Below are 22,899 nucleotides of genomic sequence, written 5' to 3'. Positions count from 1 at the left end.
ATGACTGCGTTGGCTGGGGCAATACCAAGGATGATGCGCCCTATGCTGGCTCAGAACTACCCCCACAGTGGTTTCCCACTGGAAGGTAAAATCAAAAGTCGAAACAACTTTTTGAGCACTGTTTGTGGGAAGATTTGGGCTTCGATGCGTAATAATTAAGGAGTGATTATTAATATAGGTTACTCTGTGAATTAAATTATGTAGCCTACCCCACAAGCCCCCCACCTTAACATAAACTTGGTCGTATCCAATTGTAAGTTTTTTTTAAAATAATACTTTGGGATTGACACGCTAAATTGAGAAGTAACACAATTAAAATGTAATGTTATTTTCATGTTTCATTTTTCATTTTTCAATGTTCTTTTCATTTCGGTTATCGGATGCATAGTGGATTGAACTGTTATCCTCGTCGTTATCATCTGGTTTGTTTTGTAGTCGTTATTGACATACCTTTTTGTATGTATCTATTTGTTTACAGGGGACTATTAATTTAAGTATTAATTGAATCATCTCCTAATCTCTGAAAACAAAGTATTTGTTTATTTACAGAATATTTACAGGGTCATATAAGTAGGCTATACACCTCTCTATATTACAACATAACATATAGTATCATTACATAAGGCAACTTTTAAGGCCTTTTATTGTTACCAAACCTTTCAGTTTAAACGACTTTTATTTGTAGTAGCCTTGTGGTGTTATTAGTAGCCTATGATGGAATCAATGTTAGTTGTTGTGTTGTAGGCCTATAGTTTATAATCATGAAGCCATCTGGTGACCATTTTGTGTTTTCTTTTACTCAGTCTCTACCCCGTTAGGCCAAGGCAGAATGAACCAGCTCGGGGGAGTGTTCATAAATGGCAGACCTTTGCCCAACCATATCCGCCATAAGATCGTCGAAATGGCCCACCATGGAATCAGGCCGTGCGTAATCTCCCGCCAGCTCCGCGTCTCTCACGGTTGCGTTTCCAAAATCCTCTGCCGGTACCAGGAGACCGGCTCCATCCGACCCGGGGCCATCGGGGGAAGCAAATCAAAGGTAAAAGAAAGGGAGCATGAGCAGCTCTATGACTGGCGAAAGTGTTGGGTTTTGTAATGTCATTCATTTTATTCTTCTCTTAAAACTGTTTTCTCGAGGTATGACATGTTGGGTTAAAATGTAACAAGCCACAGGTTGGGAAAGCATGTAAGAGGCCTATATTGTGTTGCTGAGTGCAAGTAGACAGTGTAAGTAGATATGAGCTGTTTATTATGCCTTCATTAATTAACGATGATATGATTTGTCGTTTCCTTAGCAGGGGACGACGCCTGATGTTGAGAAGAGAATAGAGGAGTACAAGCGGGACAACCCGGGTATGTTTAGCTGGGAGATTCGGGATAAATTACTGATGGATGGGATATGTGACCGGAACACCGTTCCATCAGGTAAAAGGAAACGTCTGCATTCTGTCATAATTGCTGCCCATTTAAATGGGTGCAATCTTCACCTGCAGCCGTAGATTGTTCATCATCATCATGGTCATCATCATCACCATCATCATCGTCTTATTTAACATAATGGGCCTAATGTATTTTCCTTCTCAATAACCACATTTTACCATAATAAAAAACAGTTTACTCTGAAACGTAAACAACTGCTGAAAACTATGGCTGCGGGAAATAATAACTGTTATAATATAATTGCCATGTTAAGTTTAAGTTAAGATATAATCATAACAATTATTGCAATGCAATTATCGACGCTAAAGTCAATATATTTTTTTAATGGTGCATCTGTTGATAACAAGTTCTATTTATTTGATGCTTTATCACGGTAGATTAGAAGAAAAAGTAAAAGCAAATGAGTGCAGATTGTTGAACTTTTATTTAGACTTTTCCTGTTGATTATTTATTAATCAGTGCTTTGTAATTTCTTCGAACACAGTGAGCTCTATCAGTCGCATCATGAGGAGTAAATTCGGAGTGAAGGGAGATGACGATGATGATGAAGATGAAATCGAGAAAAAGGAATTAGAAGAACACGAACGGCGGGCCAAACACAGCATCGAGGGCATTTTAGGAGACCGATGTGAGTGCAATCATAAATGAATATATAACACATTTTCTCTCTTCTATAGACAACTTGCGTGAGGCAGTTACTTGTTGCATAAAGGTGAAGGCCCTTCATACACAGGCCTAAATGCTTCCACTGTGCACTTTAATGTTCTTTGAAACGGTGAGGAAACCTCTCGTTTATTCAAGTCAACAAAGATGGACAGATAAAGGTTTTCATCTTGTTTTGTGTAAGCTTACTGATTTTCAGAAATCATTCTTGATATGCTGACTCGGTGTTATTGGCTAGGCCTACATTTTCACCATGTGTGTCACCAGTCCTTACGGGTTGCCATTCATTTTTAGACTTTGTGAGGTAGATAGGCCTAGTCTGTCTTTTACTCTAAAACGTTTTAGTTGTTGTAAAGTTGTTGTTTTCGATGTGATGAAAGCACAGGGAGAGTGTCTTCCTTTGTCGACAGTCATAAAGTTCACTGGATTGTTTTGAATTCTTTATCGACCATATATCTCCTGCTAATGCTTGTCCCATGAGGCGTTACGATAATTCAAACAGCAGGTGATAGCTTTTGTGGGAAAGGGAGGATTGCCCCCTGTGTGTGTGTGTGAGTTTGAGAGAGAGAGAGAGAGATAATGAAAAAATGAAAAGTGAACGATTGTGTAACCACGCGTGCTTGCACAAAGTGGGCAACACACATGATATTTGTTACCGACAAAACGTAAGGGTCAGGCCTCGAATCAGTCGAATGTTCTTCATACAAAATATCCTATAGATTTATTCGAATAGCCTGTGCATATTCTACTTCTGCTACATGTATTTCCATTGTATTTATTTAATTGTTTATGCTAGACCACTTTGCTTGTATATAGGCTAGCCTTTACCTTGTAGGCCTACAGGCCTACTTTTTAAAATGTCTTTATCATACTAATAACATTGTTATTAGGCTTATACATACATTTTAATCGAGATGCACATAGCCCCGTTGTAATGTTTGAGGAAATATCCCTTATCAAAAGTATATAAAAAAGAACCAAAAAAGTTTTCAACCCCTAATTGTCATGGTGTATTTTAAACAAAGAAATCTCATAACATCCCTTTTTACGGTTTCCTACAATTTATTATGAACGAATTCGCAGGCCTATTCCATCTCAATGCAGCTGCTCTCTTTGCCCTACTGTAAAATGCAGGCACGGTGAAACAAATTAGAGGAAAAGACGGGGAGTTGGAGGAGACAAAACGTCCCAAATGAGTTGATCAAACATTTGTATAACAGTACCATCCCTCACAAAGCCAGGCCTCGAGCACACAATCGGACACTTGAGGATGAACTTGGGAGACAAAGGCGCGAGAGTCCATTGAGACTTACGCTTCGGTTACGCGCGGACAAAGCCTGGCTTCGCAGCAGCTTGGTCGCCATAAAAGAAGGCAACCTGTTTATAATTCAGTCAGAAAAGGAGAGGGAGCTTCCCAACAAAAGGCCGAGAAAATACATTATGAGCCCGCAATGAAGGATGAATTATTCAGGTCCGCCAATAGTCGCTGCTCCGGCTAGGTCTAGAGACTGTTCACCATGGAGAAATGGCCGTTTTTACCTACAAAATGTTTCTTTTGGAATCTTTTTAGGTCGTCTAAAGAAGCCGACTGCCATTCAGAACCTCTCAAGCCCTCTTTCACTCACTCACACGCACGCACGCACACACACACACACACACACACACACACACACACACACACACACACACACACACACACACACACACACACAACTATAGTGTATAAGCCTAACTGATATTTAAAAAAAATACTTTCAAATCAGCTTAACACGCTGATTTAATGGCGAGATGAATTAAACTTATTGATAATGTGTTACTTTTCATTTTGGACATGCAGAGCATTGCCGACATAATGGTTTACGAAAATACTAACTTTTTGTGTATTATGTGCACTCAGGTTACACATTTTGTGCACACTCACATCTTTTACACAATGTTTAAAAGTTATAGTTTTTTTGTTGATGCGTCTGGTTCGTGATCTCAACACTTTTATATTAGCCTAAGTTTTTTAGTTAATGTAACTTAATAATTAATTTAGTCATGTTACAATTTCCAATGCCACAAGATAATACATGATATTTTCTGTGTAGCAGCCTCATATGAGGCTTTGACAAAATATTATATCTCATAAAATGACAAATATTTTCCAAAATATATGCATAGCTACTTGATGGTTATTAATAATTTAACTCATAGGCCTAATATATATATATATAACATTTATTTATTATTTTTATAAGTACAAATTGTTGCACAATATATTTTTCTTACCAATATAGGCCTAATGATATAAATGTACAATTGGCTAGTAACATGTCTTTCTGTATGGTCTATTATTAAGTCTTTGATGCCCTATTCTTGCCCTCTTAAACATTAATAATGTCTTCTAAATGATTTGATATTGTGCTATGTCACATTTAATGATCGAGGGAGTGTATTAAAGACTCCTTTGGTGAATGGGGACCAATGTTCTCCCCCGAGAGGCGCGCTTGGCCTCGAGCGGCGGTCACAATGGAACTCGCCACTCGTCATGCGCACTGCTGCAATACTCACCCATCATGCTCTCACCCCCTTCCGCTCTCAAAATCTCTTCAAGCGGATTAAATCGAGCCCTTTATTTCATGTTACTTTCATCCGGAGAGGGAACCCGCCCCTCTCCCTCGGTTTCCTTCTCTTTCTCTCTATGCCTGCGGCTCACATTCGTTTAATATATATGGTTCATTTTCAGGAGTGCAACCGCTAACAAAAGAAAGTCAGTTGTTGTAGAAAAGTCCCTAAAATTAAGTTGTCCGTTAAGCCAATGACCCCTCTGATATTTGTCTTTATTTGGTTGCCAATAAATGTCACATAGTTTTATTAATTCCAAAATGTAGGCTATAAATTAATAATAATAAGCCTAATAGAGTATCAGTTTCCGTTAGAAACGTTGTCCTGTGCTCATTCGGGCTCGCTATACGTCAGTCAGTTTGGTATCCTATTTCCATTCATATCTGTCAAGTGTTCATTTTACCCTAAGGGTTAACGAAAAATGTAAATGACTTTTGCCAGGACAATGCTTTGACTTGAAACGGGCACACTTAACGTTTGCACTAATATCAGTTGACTCTAACTAATGCATGGTTTAGGCTATTATGCGTAGGTAATGAGAGTTGTAATGACCGCACATTCCAAATTGGTTGGTGTTTGGTTCTGAGGACTAAGCTATTGTGGCACTGTAGAGATTGGCTTGTATGGGATGCCAGCAACGTAATTTCTCGACCTTTTTTAAAGGACTTTTTGTTTTTTCGAGACCTGTGGTGTCCACTATTTTCGTGCGTTTTTTCAGTCAGGCCTCATTTGGAATGTTGTTTTTATAACCGCAATTACAATCTGAAAATGACTTTTTTTCAGCCAAGCGGGTCAAACATTGATAAAGTAGATGTTTGTTGAGACCATCGTTGTGCGAGGGAGGAGCACTAGTTGAGCCCCTGGTCGTTCAGAATTCATTGTCGTTTCCCTTAAGTGTCCACATCAAAGGCAGCTCGTTTGGATTTATTTGTCTATGGAAAAAAACAACTGAAATGTGTTTCGGAAATCTCAAGCACCCTAAATTGCAGTCTCGTGTCCCATCGTGACGCGCAAGTATTTCCTCACGCGCCAAATGTGCTTGGAATAAATGCTCGTGCAGTTTGACTTGAAAGTATACAGTAGGGCAGGCTATCTTTCTCAATTCATGTGTCAGAGAAAATCATTTCCACTTAGAATTACAATAGTTGAACACATTTCTGCCACTCTTTAGAAAATACTTTTCCATATGTCTAGTCAGTGCTCCAGTCTCACTATATGCCTACTGTGCATATTTGCTAATTTGGCACAGTTCCTGCATAACCATTAGCAGGGGTTGGATATAGTAGTTGCTCTGCCTTCCAGAATCTAAAAGGCTAACATTGAGTTAATTAACCCTAGAAATGGAGCTAATGATTGATAATGTACATAGCGGCCCTCCCCTCTCTCCTCCTCTCTCATATTTCCAGTGTATCTTCTTAACCTTACTTCGCTAATTAAAATTAGCCTGAATAACACTGATGATACATACAGAGGAGCCTTGTTGGACCAGCACATTTCCATTTATACCCACACACACACAAAATTCCCCATCTGAAAGACGAACAGTCAAAGGGGGATAACTTTATTTTGTGAAAGGGACTCCTGGAAAGGGCTAATTGAATAAGTCTGGGATCTTTGAAAACCTGCCATGGTGAGCGCAGTCATCATGTCATAATTAGGTTTATTGAGGCGCATTCTGCCAATCTGCTGCCATTCTCCCAGCCTCATTGTGCCCAGAGCCAGGCCAATAGCTGTAGGACAAAAGGGAACCAAGAGCTGACAATACATGAAAGGGCCAAAAGATTTAGCTGCTTTTGTCACAGAAACTGAGCAGGACTTTGTTTGTGTAAATAAAGTTGAGGATCTTGGGGTCCCCTGCTACTCAGGCAAAAGCTGGAGCTTCTATACAATTGAATATGTGGGCACACACTGGATTAGTGCCCGGAGGAGAGAGGGAGGGAGGGAAAGAGGGAGAGAGGAGGAGAGGGAGAGAGAGGGGGAGCGAAGAGAGTGAGCGAGGAAGAGAGATGGGAGAGGGGGGTAAAAGAGAAGGGTTTGAGAGAGTATTAGGGGTTAGGTTTGTGTATTTAGTGTGTGAGTGTTTGCAGAGTTATGTTCTGCATGGCTTCTGATGTTTGATTTGTGATGTTCATCATTGTCTTACAGTGGTATTGGAAGAGGGAGGGTGGTGAAGAGTGGTGAGATGAGGGTTTGCTAAGAGGCATTGAAGTTGGAAACCCTATACTGTAGCATAGATCCATGGTCAAGTTCCCATATCACCTTCCAATATACATCATATTGTTCCGGTTCTTATGTATTAAGGTGTTAAAGATGCTGCCTGCTGAGAATCACTTATCTTCACGGATTCAGTGACACTCCAAAGGCACATTCCAAATAATGGCTGATGCACGCATGTCACTGAAGCTTCACACAAGTCATGCATTTATGTTTTTGAGTGAAAGTTTGAGTTGTATGTGCATTTCATCTTAAGGAACAGAAGAATTAGACTATAGGGAAACTCAGTAAGATGACATGATTGAGTCCACTCATGGCACATTCCTTGTATACTCTTAAATAGACTTCACACTTTAGCTCTTCTCTGTGATTTTCACCTTGTAAACACAATCTCACAATTAAAATATCCAGCAGTAGATTCATCCCAGGGGCCCAATTTTGGTTTTAGAAGTGGGGGGGACATAATACAGTTGAAGTTGGAAGTTTACATACACCTTAGCCAAATACATTTAAACTAAGTTTTTCACAATTCCTGACATTTAATCCTAGTAAAAATCCCCTGTCTTAGGTCAGTTAGGATCACCACTTTATTTTAAGAATGTGAAATGTCAGAATAATAGTAGAGAGAATGATTTATTTTCTGCTTTTATTTCATTCATCACATTCCTAGTGGGTCAGAAGTTTACATACACTCAATTAGTATTTGGTAGCATTGCCTTTAAATTGTTTATCTTGTGTCAAACATTTCGGGTAGCCTTCCACAAGCTTCCCACAATAAGTTGGGTGAATTTTGGCCCATTCCTCCTGACAGAGCTGGTGTAACTGATGGCCACTCCAATACCTTGACTTTGTTGTCCTTAAGCCATTTTGCCACAACTTTGGAAGTATGCTTCCAAAGTCAAGGTATTGACTTTTACCCCCCTCTCCCATCTCTCTTCCTCGCTCACTCTCTTCGCTCCCCCTCTCTCTCCCTCTCCTCCTCTCTCCCTCTTTCCCTCTTTCCCTCCCTCTCTCCTCCGGGCACTAATCCAGTGTGTGCCCACATATTAAATTGTATAGAAGCTCCAGCCTTCGCCTGAGTAGCGGGGGACCCCAAATGGGTCCATTTGGAAGACCCATTTGCGACCAAGCTTTAACTTCCTCACTGATGTCTTGAGATGTTGCTTCAATATATCCACATAATTTTCCTTCCTCATGATGCCATCTATTTTGTGAAGTGCACCAGTCCCTCCTGCAGCAAAGCACCCCCACAGCATGATGCTGCCACCCCCGTGCTTAACGGTTGGGATGGTGTTCTTCGGCTTGCAAGCAACCCCCTTTTTCCTCCAAACATAACAATGGTCATTATGGCCAAACAGTTCTATTTTTGTTTCATCAGACCAGAGGACATTTCTCCAAAAAGTTCGATTTTGGCCCCATGTGCAGTTGCAAACCTTAGTCTGGCTTTTTTATGGCGGTTTTGGAGCAGTGGCTTCTTCCTTGCTGAGCGGCCTTTCAGGTTATGTCGATATAGGACTCGTTTTACTGTGGATATACACTGCTCAAAAAAATAAAGGGAACACTTAAACAACACAATGTAACTCCAAGTCAATCACACTTCTGTGAAATCAAACTGTCCACTTAGGAAGCAACACTGATTGACAATACATTTCACATGCTGTTGTGCAAATGGAATAGACAACAGGTGGAAATTATAGGCAATTAGCAAGACACTCCCAATAAAGGACTGGTTTTGCAGGTGGTGACCACAGACCACTTCTCAGTTCCTATGCTTCCTGGCTGATGTTTTGGTCACTTTTGAATGCTGGCGGTGCTTTCACTCTAGTGGTAGCATGAGACGGAGTCTACAACCCACACAAGTGGCTCAGGTAGTGCAGCTCATCCAGGATAGCACATCAATGCGAGCTGTGGCAAGAAGGTTTGCTGTGTCTGTCAGCGTAGTGTCCAGAGCATGGAGGCGCTACCAGGAGACAGGCCAGTACATCAGGAGACGTGGAGGAGGCCATAGGCGGGCAACAACCCAGCAGCAGGACTGCTACCTCAGCCTTTGTGCAAGGAGGAGCAGGAGAAGCACTGCCAGAGCCCTGCAAAATGACCTCCAGCAGGCCACAAATGTGCATTTGTCTGCTCAAACGGTCAGAAACAGACTCCATGAGGGTGGTATGAGGGCCCGACGTCCACAGGTGGGGGTTGTGCTTACAGCCCAACACCGTGCAGGACGTTTGGCATTTGCCAGAGAACACCAAGATTGGCAAATTTGCCACTGGTGCCCTGTGCTCTTCATAGATGAAAGCAGGTTCACACTGAGCACATGTGACAGACGTGACAGAGTCTGGAGACGCCGTGGAGAACGTTCTGCTGCCTGCAACATCCTCCAGCATGACCGGTTTGGCGGTGGGTCAGTCATGGTGTGGGGTGGCATTTCTTTGGGGGGCCGCACAGCCCTCCATGTGCTCGCCAGAGGTAGCCTGACTGCCATTAGGTACCGAGATGAGATCCTCAGACCCCTTGTGAGACCATATGCTGGTGCGGTTGGCCCTGGGTTCCTCCTAATGCAAGACAATGCTAGACCTCATGTGGCTGGAGTGTGTCAGCAGTTCCTGCAAGAGGAAGGCATTGATGCTATGGACTGGCCCGCCCGTTCCCCAGACCTGAATCCAATTGAGCACATCTGGGACATCATGTCTCGCTCCATCCACCAACGCTATGTTGCACCACAGACTGTCCAGGAGTTGGCGGATGCTTTAGTCCAGATCTGGGAGGAGATCCCTCAGGAAACCATCCGCCACCTCATCAGGAGCATGCCCAGGCGTTGTAGGGAGGTCATACAGGCACGTGGAGGCCACACACACTACTGAGCCTCATTTTGACTTGTTTTAAGGACATTACATCAAAGTTGGATCAGCCTGTAGTGTGGTTTTCCACTTTAATTTTGAGGGTGACTCCAAATTCAGACCTCCACGGGTTGATATATTTGATTTCCATTGATAATTTTTGTGTGATTTTGTTGTCAGCACATTCAACTATGTAAAGAAAAAAGTATTTAATAAGATTATTTCATTCATTCAGATCTAGGATGTGTTATTTTAGTGTTCCCTTTATTTTTTTGAGCAGTGTAGATACTTTTGTACCTGTTTCCTCCAGTATCCTCACAAGGTCCTTTGCTGTTGTTCTGGGATTGATTTGCACTTTTCGCACCAAAGTACATTCATCTCTAGGAGACAGAACGTGTCTCCTTCCTGAGTGGTATGACGGCTGCGTGGTCCCATGGTGTTTATACTTGCGTACTATTGTTTGTACGGATGAACGTGGTACCTTCAGACATTTGGAAATTGCTCCCAAGGATGAATCTGTCAATGGCGACGTGTATGCGGTGAGTGAAGTCAAGCGCAGGACACTGAGATACTAGCAGACGTACTTTACTAAATGTAAAGAACATGCAAAAACCAAAACCTCCTAACAGGGAGGAAAACAAAATACAGGTATACGACAAACAGCAATGCCGATACAGCCTCGACACAAAACAATAACACACAATTGCCAAACGAGAGACATGGGTAAATATAGGGACTACAATCAAACATAATAGCGAACAGGTGTAACCACTCAAGACAGAACAAGACAAACACCGAAACATCGATCGGCAGTAGCTAGTACTCCGGGGACGACGAACGCCAAAGCCTGCCCGAGCAAGGAGGAGGAGCAGCCTCGGCAGAATCCGTGACAGAATCTAAAAGGCTAACATTGAGTTAATTAACCCTAGAAATGGAGCTAATGATTGATAATGTACACAGCGGCCCTCCCCTCTCTCCTCCTCTCTCATATTTCATATTATACTTAACCTTACTTCATCTTGGCTGATTTCTTTTGATTTTCCCATGATGTCAAGCAAAGAGGCACTGAGTTTGAAGGTAGGCCTTGAAATACATCCACAGGTACATCTCCAATTGACTCAAATGATGTCCATTAGCCTATCAGAAGCTTCTAAAGCCATGACATAATTTTCTGGAATTTTCCAAGCTGTTTAAAGGCACAGTCAACTTAGTGTATGTAAACTTTTGACCCACTGGAATTGTGATACAGTGAATTATAAGTGAAATAATCTGTCTGTAAACAATTGTTGGAAAAATTACTTGTGTCATGCACAAAGTAGTTGCCAAAACTATAGTTTGTTAACAAGACATTTGTGGAGTGGTTGAAAATCAAGTTTTAATGACTCCAACCTAACTGTATGTAAACTTCTGACTTCAACTGTATATATATATATATATATATATATATATATATATATATTTTAATCCAGTCAGATAAACACTCCAAACAGCTTACCCGACCGCCTGGAGGCATCTGCATGGTCCTAAAGCACACCGTTGCTTCATTTTGTATCACATTCTAATGATAAAACTGGGGGGGGGGGGGGGGGGAGGGGGGGGGGACAAAAATGCAATTTCAGAATGTGTGGGGGGGGGGGACATGTCCCCCCGTCCCCAGTGAAAGTTGCGCCCCTGATTCATACATTCATAAAGGTAGCTCTTTCAAGACAGTTATAGAAAACGTGACAACTTTGACATCTTCGGTTCTTACATCTTGTGTTCTATACGAGAAGCTGTAAATAATATTAATTTCTGGCACGTTAATGGTTGTCGCTACGCTCTCTAGCAACGATCAAAGTAGGGCGAAGAAGCTCTATGGAAAATGTACAATATGTGAGTGTGTCTGGAACATGAAAATGATTAGAGTGTTGAGTGCCCGTTCATTGTTTGTTGTTTTAAGGCTTAGAGCGTCAGAGAAACAGAGTTAGACTGGGTCTATAGAGAGTTAGACTGAGGTTATATAGAGTTACAGTAGACTGTGGTTATATAGAGTTAGACTGGGTCTATAGAGAGTTAGACTGAGGTTATATAGAGTTACAGTAGACTGTGGTTATATAGAGTTAGACTGAGGCTATACAGAGTTAGACTGAGGTTATGTAGAGTCAGACTCAGGCTAAATAGAGTTAGACTGAGGCTATAAAGGGAAAGGAAAGGGAAAGGGGGATACCAAGTCAGTTGGACAACTGAATGCATTCAACTGAAATGTGTCTTCCGCATTTAACCAAACCCCTCTGATATAGAGAAAAATGGCGACTGCCCTAAATAACATGACCATCCGATGATGGGGAATGTCAGTCTGTCTGAGGAATGTGTCACTCAGTGTGTCCCTGGGCACAGGGGGCAAGGGGGAGCACCAAATCACTCTCACTAACCCTCGCCTCGGGCTCTCTCTGTCCTTTTCCTCCTCTCCTCTCCTCTCCTCTCCTCTCCTCTCCTCTCCTCTCCTCTCCTCTCCTCTCCTCTCCTCTCCTCTCCTCTCCTCTCCTCTCCTCTCCTCTCCTCTCCTCTCCTCTCCTCTCCTCTCCTCCTCTCCTCCTCCCCTACTCCCCCTCCCCTACACCCCCTCCCTTACTCCTCCGCCTCGCATATTTCTTTTAAAAATAATGCAGTGCATGATGACATTCCAAGCATAAAAACATAGTTATCTGCAAATGAATGGGGGCTCTATGCTTCATTAAAACCTCTTTCTCCTTTCACACCCCTATTGTGACCCTCTGATATCAATTCAAAGGGCAATTAATGAATGCAGGCCAACTTTGAAGTGGGGGGATTGGAGAAGGGGGAGGGGCTCGGGGCTTCCTCCTTTAGCCCCTTCAGCCCCTCTCGCACCCCCTTCACCCGTGATGGACTTGCCACATTCAGCCGAGCGCGCCAAAAGATGGTTTGAAGTGAATGAAAGAGTGAAAAGGCCTGTGAAAGTCAAGGAGAATGGCTGCCATAGAATAAGCTCTCTTTATCTGATGGAAGTATTCCACCAAACCCAACGGCTAGAGAGAGAGAGAGAAGGAAGGGGGTGAGAGGTTGTTTTTACAAGTGTGTGTGAGTGTGTGTGCATGTGCAGAGGAGGGATTGGGGGTGTCAAAGCTGTGGAACGCAAGGCAAAGGCAACTGAATGCAGTGGTTGAACAAGGAAAGGCAGACAGGGAGTTGTCAATCACTTGACTGAGGTAGGGGTATAAGGCTCTGGACAAAGCAGGGGCAGGGGCAGGGGTATATTGCTCTGGACGGGGCAGGGGTAGGGGTATAAGGCTCTGGACAGGGCAGGGGGCAGGGGTATATTGCTCTGGACGGGGCAGGGGTAGGGGTATAAGGCTCTGGACAGGGCAGGGGGCAGGGGTATAAGGCTCTGGACGGGGCAGGGGCAGGAGTATAAGGCTCTGGACAGGGCAGGGGGCAGGGGGCAGGGGTATAAGGCTCTGGACAGGGCAGGGGTAGGGGTATAAGGCTCTGGACAGGGCAGGGGTAGGGGTATAAGGCTCTGGACGGGGCAGGGGTAGGGGTATAAGGCTCTGGACAGGGCAGGGGGCAGGGGTATAAGGCTCTGGACAGGGCAGGGGGCAGGGGTATAAGGCTCTGGACAGGGCAGGGGGCAGGGGTATAAGGCTCTGGATAGGGCAAGCTGGGAGGGAGTTCACCTTGCTCTCAATAGTAGAACCTAGAAACGACAATATAATGTTATTTTATATTGTAAGGAACTATAACTTGTTGTTACTATACTATTACCATGTTATTAACATTTAATTACATGGCGTAATGTAAAGCGCTACCAACAGTCAAAGATGACAAGAGCTTAGCTGTTTTTGACCTTTTAAAATTTACGGGACTTCTTAAAAGAGAGTCGCATTGAGTTAACTCCACAGTGGTCAGTCAGTCTCTTCCTGTCAGACCAGGCTAAGTGGGGTCAGAGGTCAACATAGGGTCATTCTCCATCATCCCTACAGGAAACAGGGTTACAATCATATTTGGGTCAACATGACAGGTAACAGCTTCCTGTTGTCCCGCCACAGCACAGACTCTCATAACTCACATTGCTGTCTAGAGGTTTTCTCTCTAGAGGTTTTCTCTCTAGAGGTTTTCTTTAGAGGTTTTCTCTCTAGATGTTTTCTCGCTAGAGGTTTTCTTAAGAGGTTTTCTCTCTAGATGTTTTCTCGCTAGAGGTTTTCTCTATAGAGGTTTTCTCTCTCAAGGTTTTCTTTAGAGGTTTTCTCTCTAGAGGTTTTCTCTATCGAGGTTTTCTCTCTCAAGGTTTTCTTTAGAGGTTTTCATCATTTGAGGAGCGCTTGGTCGCTTTGTCTTCTTCAGTCTTTCTTTTCTTGAAGCTTGATGAGGTTATGATTTATTAGTTATTCTTCCTCTCTGACTACATAATCTCTTTCTCACACACGCACGCACACACACACACACACACACACCCTCGGTGACAGTACAGACAAACACACAGCGCTCTTCACACACTCTCAATTACAGGGCAGCTGTAGAGGTCGGGGCTCCTCCTTAGCAAGTCAAGTGAGCACCCCCCAACTCCTTTAACAACATGCTAGAGGCGCAGATGGGCCCATAAGCTATCAATTAACCATTATCCTTCAGTCCTTCAGGCATCTGCCCAGTCTTCTATGTACTGTTTAATGCAGTTGGGCAGTCACTTAGTCCCCCGGCCCCTGAAAAGGACCAGCATCACTCCCCGCCCAAATAAGTGCTTCATTTGTCTCCTCTGCCTTTGGTTTTGTTTCGGAGGGGGGCACATGTCACTGGCTCAGTTACCCTCTTCATTTACCCACCACCCCAAGAGAACTTCCATGGCTGTACCTGCCGTCCGTCCAGTAACCCCCATCAGAATGCTGTAGACAGAAACACATATGGTCAGCCACCCCACCCACCAACCCACCATGTAGCTCCATACACTCAGTGCACCCCGCCTCCATCTCTCTGTGGACATTTTAAAGCCTTTTTGTCCCCACTCGCAGTCCCCACAAAACCACGCTGTACGATTTCAAGGAGCACAGTCTGTTTCAGTTAAATCCTCTATTCTTTACCCTCCTTGGGAATGGGGGGAGTCATTTTTTGCTCTTTTGGCTCTCTTCAGGTTGTTTTGGCTCAGGCTGCTATGTGCTGTATGCCTCTCAGGGCTACAGTTTGGTTAAATTAAACAGTTTTCTTTTCTCTGCTACTCCCCTTCTCTCTCTGCGGCTTAAAGCAGCAATGCTCTGGCTCCCCGGCGGGCCCAGCCCAAGCCAGGCTTCTTCTCTGGGTCTCTGACATTCAGATAGCTTTACCCTTTCAAGGATTGCACTGTGTCTTTTGGGGTTTTACAAACTGGCAAGCCTACGGGTCCAATCCCACACATACTGTAAACCCACTCCCCTCACAGCTGAGTCCAATCCCACACATACTGTAAACCCACTCCCCTCACAGCTGAGTCCAATCCCACACATACTGTAAACCCACTCCCCTCACAGCTGAGGTGAAGTAAAATACATGGAAAAGTACGTTTGAATGTTTAGCTGTAGTATGAATAAAACATTTAAAAATACAGTTTATGTATACATAAAGAGAGATATGTGAGATTGGGTGGATAATTTGATTGCAAAGGCTATTCAGCAGTGCCAAATAAAAGCGATGAGATCTATGGATAGGAGGCAGCGGGCGGCAGCTTGGACTAACGGGGCACTCAGAGACCACAGGTTTACAGAACAGCTGTAAAGGATCTGATTTTCTCTCCCCTCCCTCACTTCATTGCTGTGTGCCGAGTTTACTAGCTCGGAAAAATAAGCACATTCATCCTGTTATACAATTATTTTTGTTTGTTTTACGTGGAACTATTCTTAACTCAGGAGTAATAATGACCAAAGTAGTATCAGGGAAAAATTGTCAACTCATTGCTGTGTGCTTAGCTGTAAATATGTTGAATGGATTGTTTCATTGTATTCATTTGTTTGTGTGCCCAATGTGTGAAATAGAGAATATCTATGTCAAAATTAGAATGTGCTGAAAACGCAGCAAGTACATGAGTTTATGAGTGAGTGTGTGTGTGTGTGTGTGTGTGAGTGAGTGAGTGAGTGTGTGTGTGAGTGAGTGAGTGAGTGTGTGTGTATGAGTGTATGATTAAGTGTGTGAGTGTGTGTGAGTGAGTGAGTGAGTGTATGTGTGTGAGTGAGTGAGTGTATGTGTGAGTGAGTGTATGAGTGAGTGTAAGAGTGAGTGAGTGAGGGAGTGAGTGAGTGAATTTATGAGTGAGTGAGTGTAAGAGTGAGTGAGTTTGTGAGTGTATGAGTGAGTGTGTGAGTGTATGAGTGAGTGTGTGAGTGTATGAGTGACTGTGTGAGTGTATGAGTGAGTGAGTGAATGTATGAGTGAGTGTGTGAGTGAGTGTATGAGTGAGTGAGTGTAAGAGTGAGTGAGTTTGTGAGTGTATGACTGAGTGTGTGAATGTATGAGTGAGTGTGTGAGTGTATGAGTGAGTGAGTGTGTGTGTGTATCTTCACACCACCAGAGTTGCCATAGGGCTGACAAGGCTCATTAACCTAGAAATTGAAGGATGGTCTATGTAATGCATGACTCAGTCCCTAGTTTCACAGTCTACAGAAGCCTAGGCGCTTGTGTGTGTGTGTGTGTGTGTTGCTCAGGGGAGGTGTGCTTTCTTCCCTATCACCAGGTACACCTTTGTCACTTCAACCCCGCCACTTGGTGACATGTCTCTCTCTCTCTCTCTCTCTCTCTCTCTCTCTCTAAGACCCACACTATCTCTCACAAACACACTGACACACACAACAACAACATCAACAACAACACCAATGACACAAATGCACAGTCATAGAAGCTTGATTGTGGTAGCCTACATTTGAATAGGAGAAGAATAAAGTCCTTCCTCTACCCCTCAGGTGCTCCCATGGTCCCCTCCGGGCTGCAGAGGAAGGTTTTGGGGAACCCCCCCAGCTGTGCCCCCCCTCGCCCCTCTCTGGCCCTCTTTGTGCCCCCCGCTCCCCCATGGGGCAGGTGACAGGCCCCTCTGTGCGGGCTGAGGCAGCCATGACGGATTCCACAGATGGAGCGTGCAAATCACCAGCAAAGACCTCAGCCTTAGAGCAACAAAGAGAGAGAAAGAGAGAAATATGGGGAAGAGAGAGAGAGAGAGACAGAGTAGGCAGAGAGAGAGAGATGGGGACGAGGAGAGAGGGATTGGAAGAAGGAGACAAAGAGTCTGTGAGCGAAAGAGAGGGTGAGAGAGGGAGGGAGGTCTAGGTGGTGTTTAGTTAAAGAGAGTTGCTCTGAAAGGAGTGTTCCAAGTTGGTCGGTGAGTTTGGTCGCTGTATGATGTGTTTTCAAATTTCTGGTATGTTTGATCTGGATGTGCAGAAAAGGAAGAAAGACTAACATATTTTTATAGTCAACTAGATTAATGTCCCTAAATAGTTTTGTCACATGAGAGTATATATCACGACGGGACTGCAGACCTACAAGAGGCCATAATGACACTCCGTTTGAAAGACAACGTTCCCTAGGATCCCCAAAGCAGACTGGTCATAACCCATAGGTAATTCCAAAGTAATTAAGGATTTTCCCAACGACTCGGCATTCCCGGAATCTAAATCCCTGTGAAATTCTTTGTAACGCTGTTGCATGCTGGTAACTGTGGGGAAACTAATCATTCCCTATGGGCCTCCAGGAGCTGAAGCTACAAAGGCTCCTCTCTGTTTTTCACCAGCAATCCTGTTTCAAATAATGCCCCCCACTCCAACTCCTCCACACCCCAAATTCCTACCCCACCAGCCACCACTACCACCACCACCACCACCTAAAAAACCTCCACCCACCCTTTGGTTTCTCTCTATAATAAGACTTTGCATTTGTTGTTTGGTTAGTGATGTGGCTTGAGGATGTTTAGAAGTCAGGAATTAAAATATTTGTTCTACTGGAAGCTCACAGAGCGAAAGATTCATTAGGCAGTTGGAGGTAGTAAAGTTGTAGTTTCCATCTTGATTCATTGTAATGGTCTTAACCGTGACTGGCAGCCATTTTAAATCTTGGTTCTGTTTTGTGTGGATGGGAGCAGCTGAGAGGCCTGTATGTGTGAATGTCAGTTGCTGTAAACAGAAATAGAAAGTGGTAGCATTCTGTTAAAGTGCAAAAAATTATAATCTTCCCAAATACCCAAAGGCATCGTCTCTCCCTCCCCCTTTCTTTCTCTCGCTCCCTCTCTCACATTGTTTGTTTCTTTACCAATTTGCTCTTAATGCATCATGAGTTGGCTCCCACTGTCATTGGTGTTGAGAAAGGAAAGCGTTGAGGGGGGAGTGGATCAGTTTCACATGAGGAACCCCAAGCTATTTGGGTTTTCTTGTATTTTATTGTTGGTTCTGAGTGGGACTAATACAGTGTTGCACAAAAACTTCCCCTCCGCTCCAGGGAATTCATTAAGCGTAACACAAAGTCGGCGCGCCAGCCTCAATGAACTTCTGTTCTGAAGTAGCTAAAGGCCTATTTGAACTGCCAGATAGGAAACCAGCCCATTAGCTTAAGAACAGAGTACACAATAGTATTAAAACTGATCTTACTTTAACTTGAAAAGTAGACATACAAAAGCTGTCAAGTCTCATATCATCACACTAACTCAATCAAGCTGAAGCTTCCACTCAGTGACCACTTCAATGTCTGTCTGACTGTGTGTGTGGTTGTGCGTGTGTGTGCGTGTGTGTGTCTGTGTGTGTACAAAATAGAGCTGGGATGATAAACCAAACATTATGGACACCGATCACTTATCACAGGCATTTTGCTGATATCATTCATTACGATAAGTAGCCTATACTAGAGGAATGTGAAGTTTGAAATGAAATACGTTTGCTAATATGGGTGATTGTTAATGGGAGTTTAAAGGCCCAGTGCAGTCAAAAACATGATTTTTCTGTGATTTATATACACTACATGACCAAAAGGTCAGAGCTCTGTGCAGGCCAATCAAGTTATTCCACACCGATCTCGACAAACCTTTTCTGTATGGACCTCGCTTTGTGCATGGGGGCATTGTCATGCTGAAACAGGAAAGGGCCTTCCCCAAACTGTTGACAGAAAGTTGGAAGCACAGAATCATCTAGAATGTCATTGTATGCTGTAGCGTTAAGATTTCCCTTCACTGGGACTAAGGAGCCTAGCCCAAACTATGAAAAACAGCCCCAGACCATTATTCCTCCTCCACCAAACTTTACAGTTGGCACTATGCATTGGGGCAGGTAGCGTTCTCCTGGCATCCGCCAAACTCAGAAAATCGTCCGTCGGACTGCCAGATGGTGAAGCGTGATTCATCACTCCAGAGAACGCGTTTCCACTGCTCCAGAGTCCAATGGTGGCGAGCTTTACACCACTCCAGCTGCTCGGCCAAGGAAACCCATTTCATAAAGCGCCCAACAAACAGTTATTGTGCTGACGTTGCCTAATTTTTTACATTTACATTTTAGTCATTTAGAAAACGCTCTTATCCAGAGCGACTTACAGTTAGTGAGTGCATACATTATTTATATTTTTCATACTGGCCCCCCGTGGGAATCGAACCCACAACCCTGGCGTTGCAAACGCTATGCTCTACCAACTGAGCTACATCCCTTCCAGAGGCAGTTTGGAACTCGCTAGTGAGTGTTGCAACTGAGGACAGGCGATTTCTACGCGCTACGCGCTTCAGCACTCAGCGGTCCCGTTCTGTGAGCTTGTGTGGCCTACCACTTCGCGGATGAGCCGTTGTTGCTCCTAGACGTTTCCAGTTCACAATAACAGCACTTACAGTTGACTGGAGCAGCCCTAGCAGGGCAGAAATTTGACGAACTGACTTGTTGGAAAGGTGGCATCCTATGACGGTGCCACGTTGAAAGTCACTGAGCTCTTCAGTAAGGCCATTCTACTGCCAATGTTTGTCTATGGAGATTGCATGGCTGTGTGCTCGATTTTATACAACTGTCAGCAACAGGTGTGGCTGAAATAGCCGAATCCACTCATTTGAAGTGGTGTGCACATACTTTTGTATATATAGTGTATATATTTCTACACTATGAGGTTGGAATAATACTTTTAGTGTAAGAGCAATTAGGAAAGACCGCCTGAAATTTCAGCCTGTTTTGATGGGATGAAGTTTTGGCCTACCTGGTGACATCACCAGGAGGTAAAGTAGTTAATAGACCAATAAAAAAGATAGTTCCAAACCTCTCTGCCAATAACAGATAGTTTTCAGTTTTCCCCTCCCCACTCAGACCCCTCCCAGACAGTCCTAAGAAGCTATTTTTGTTTATTTTTGACCATTTTAATTGAAAACAATCACAGTAAGGTACTTAATTGTTACTCAGAAAGGATTTGATATTGAGGTAAAAAAACGGCTGCATTGGACCATTAAAGGATAATTGAAAAAAACTGTGGTGCACATTAATGTTATAAACGTGTCGTTCTATATATCAATATTGCATAAATTCAGGCAATTTATCGCAATATGGATGTTTGTCCATATCGTCCCGCTCTAGTACAAATGTGTCTGTGCCTGTGTATGCTTATGTGCACAGAGACAGACGCAGGGACACTGAGGTGCAGAGTAAAGCTGGGTGTTGGACACACAATGGCCTGTGGTCACCCTGGCCTGAGGCGAGTCTCTGATCTCTGGGTCTCCCTGGCCTTGGGTCTGTCTGTCTGTCTGTCTGTCTGTCTGGCTTGGCCCTGCCCTAGGTTACCACTGTGTTACCACTGTGTTATCGCTGGGCCGCAGCTTTAGAGAGCCTTGCCAATTCACTGCCTCTTCTGCTGAATTGGCTCTTAAAGGGCCAGCGTTTCTCTCTGAGCAAACAAGACCAGCATGCACCTGCAGAGTGGTGTAGAGGGGGGTATATGGGGGGGGGGGGGGGGGGGGGGGGCTGCTGCCCAGTCACTCGCTCCATCCCCAACTGCTACTGGGGCTCCAGAAAGACTGCAACTGTAGACAATGCAGGTTCCCCCTACACTCTCTCTCTTTCCGTCACTGACCCCCCTTTCCCCCCTTAAAAAACGAACGGTCCCTGGATCCAAATTAGGCCTTTGTGTGGCGCTTAGTCCTCTCAATCCCACTGCCGCTGCGCCTGGGGAACCTTGTCCTGTGGGATTATTTATAAAAGCACACAGAATTCCCCTCTGAATGGAAGTCTGTTGGTGCACAAGACAAGAGGGGGCATTGGGAGGGATGGGGGGCATTGGGAGGGCGGTGGTGGCATTGGGAGGGATGGGGGACATTGGGAGGGATGGGGGGCATTGGGAGGGATGGGGGGCATTGGGAGGAATGGGGGGCATTGGGAGGGATGGGGGGCATTGGGAGGGATGGGGGGCATTGGGAGGGATGGGGGGCATTGGGAGGAATGGGGGGCATTGGGAGGGATGGGGGACATTGGGAGGGATGGGGGACATTGGGAGGGATGGGGGACATTGGGAGGGATGGGGGACATTGGGAGGGATGGGGGGCATTGGGAGGGATGGGGGACATTGGGAGGGATGGGGGACATTGGGAGGGATGGGGGGCATTGGGAGGGATGGGGGGCATTGGGAGGGATGGGGGACATTGGGAGGGATGGGGGACATTGGGAGGGATGGGGGGCATTGGGAGGGATGGGGGACATTGGGAGGGATGGGGGACATTGGGAGGGCGGTGGTGGCCCCTCCTCTGAAGAGGTTTATGTAAACAGGAAGCAGGGAAAAGGGAAAGCAAACAAGTTCAAGTGGATTCATCCTTCTGTTCTTCACTCTCACTCTGAATCACTACACCTCTTTTTCTAGAGGACTCTCCCTATTGGTCTCCCTGCATTCTATTTGTTCACTGTAGTCAGGAGAATTAAAAACTTTTTTAAGACTTTGATTTATTTATTTGTAAATTTTCTTTAACCAGTCGAGTCAGTTAAGAACAAATCCAGTTCTGAAAAAACGTCAGTAACTGTTACCGGTGATAATGATACTGTACTAACTAACACTATGAAAGCCCTAACTGTGTACCTCTTGTCTGTTGGAGCAGCGAGCCACTCAGATGAGGGGTCGGACGTGGAGTCAGAACCGGACCTGCCTCTGAAGAGGAAGCAGCGCCGCAGTAGAACCACCTTCACGGCCGAACAGCTGGATGAGCTGGAGAGAGCCTTCGAACGAACACACTACCCTGACATCTACACCAGGGAAGAGCTGGCTCAGAGGGCCAAACTCACAGAGGCCAGAGTACAGGTAGACTACACACACATCACACACACACATTCTTTGTCTCACATCACACACACGGATACACAAGCATACACACACACACATTCCTGGCCTGCCCCTTCATCCTGTGTTCCCAGGGGTCCAATCTGCAGGGCCAGCTCTGATCTATGGCCCAGAAAATTCCCCACAACAGCTCCCATATGGAGGCTGTACCGGGCCCAGCATGGGGCTATTACATATGGAATCAGCATGAGTCCTGCCAGTCACACACACTGACTCTCAGCAGCAGCAGCCAACCACATCCCCCCCATACTGGTCAGAGGAGAAGGGGACCTGTTCAGTTAAATGTAAATGTATTGATATGGATGGGTTCATTTATCCACTCTGTCCCTGTGAATGGATCAGCCAGGTCACCCTTGATATAAGTCAGTATTCGACGTCCATGCATGTCTGAGGCTGCCCGGAGATTACATGGAAACTGGCCACTAGGGGAATCAGTGAGCACTGTTACCTTCAAGTAGGTTTCGGTTATGCTAGGGCATTGTAGCTCAGTTGGTAGAGCATGGCGCTTGCAACGCCAGGGTTGTGGGTTTGTTTCCCACGGGGGGCCAGTATGAAAAATGTATGCACTCACTAACTGTAAGTCGCTCTGGATAAGAGAGTCTGCTAAATGACTAAAATGTAAATTGGGGAGGCGGATACGTGTAAGTATCTGCCTCTGATTTGAAGTTTGAATCCAGCGATAGAAAGTTGTTATTGAGATGTTTGTTTTAAGCCTATCCCAAACCTTAACCCTTACCTTAACCATTCGGAGTTAATGCCTAAACGTAACCTTAAACACTTTGAAATGTGATATTTGCAACAACTTCGATTTGATGTTTGAGAAACATGGATGAATGTCTAATTCTGACGTGAGACTGTGAGA

At 44.5% G+C, this 22,899-nt stretch overlaps 1 protein-coding gene across 1 annotated transcript in view; it reads left to right on the top strand.

Moving 5' to 3' along the window:
• LOC311115558 (paired box protein Pax-3-A-like) overlaps positions 1–22,899 on the top strand; it is a gene marked incomplete at both ends in the record, with an annotated part of 30,681 nt that continues 7,782 nt past the window's right edge. Inside the window, 5 exons of the mRNA XM_084190709.1 lie at positions 1–85; positions 804–1,039; positions 1,296–1,425; positions 1,925–2,068; positions 21,799–21,998. Of these exons, the coding sequence (XP_084046835.1) occupies positions 1–85; positions 804–1,039; positions 1,296–1,425; positions 1,925–2,068; positions 21,799–21,998 (795 nt within the window). The remainder of the gene's footprint in view (positions 86–803; positions 1,040–1,295; positions 1,426–1,924; positions 2,069–21,798; positions 21,999–22,899) is intronic.

This window comes from Coregonus lavaretus, assembly GCF_964263955.1.
Source record: "Coregonus lavaretus genome assembly, contig: HAP1_SCAFFOLD_2605, whole genome shotgun sequence".
Taxonomy (NCBI): Eukaryota; Metazoa; Chordata; class Actinopteri; order Salmoniformes; family Salmonidae; genus Coregonus; species Coregonus lavaretus.
This window is presented reverse-complemented; position numbering and strand designations above follow the sequence as displayed.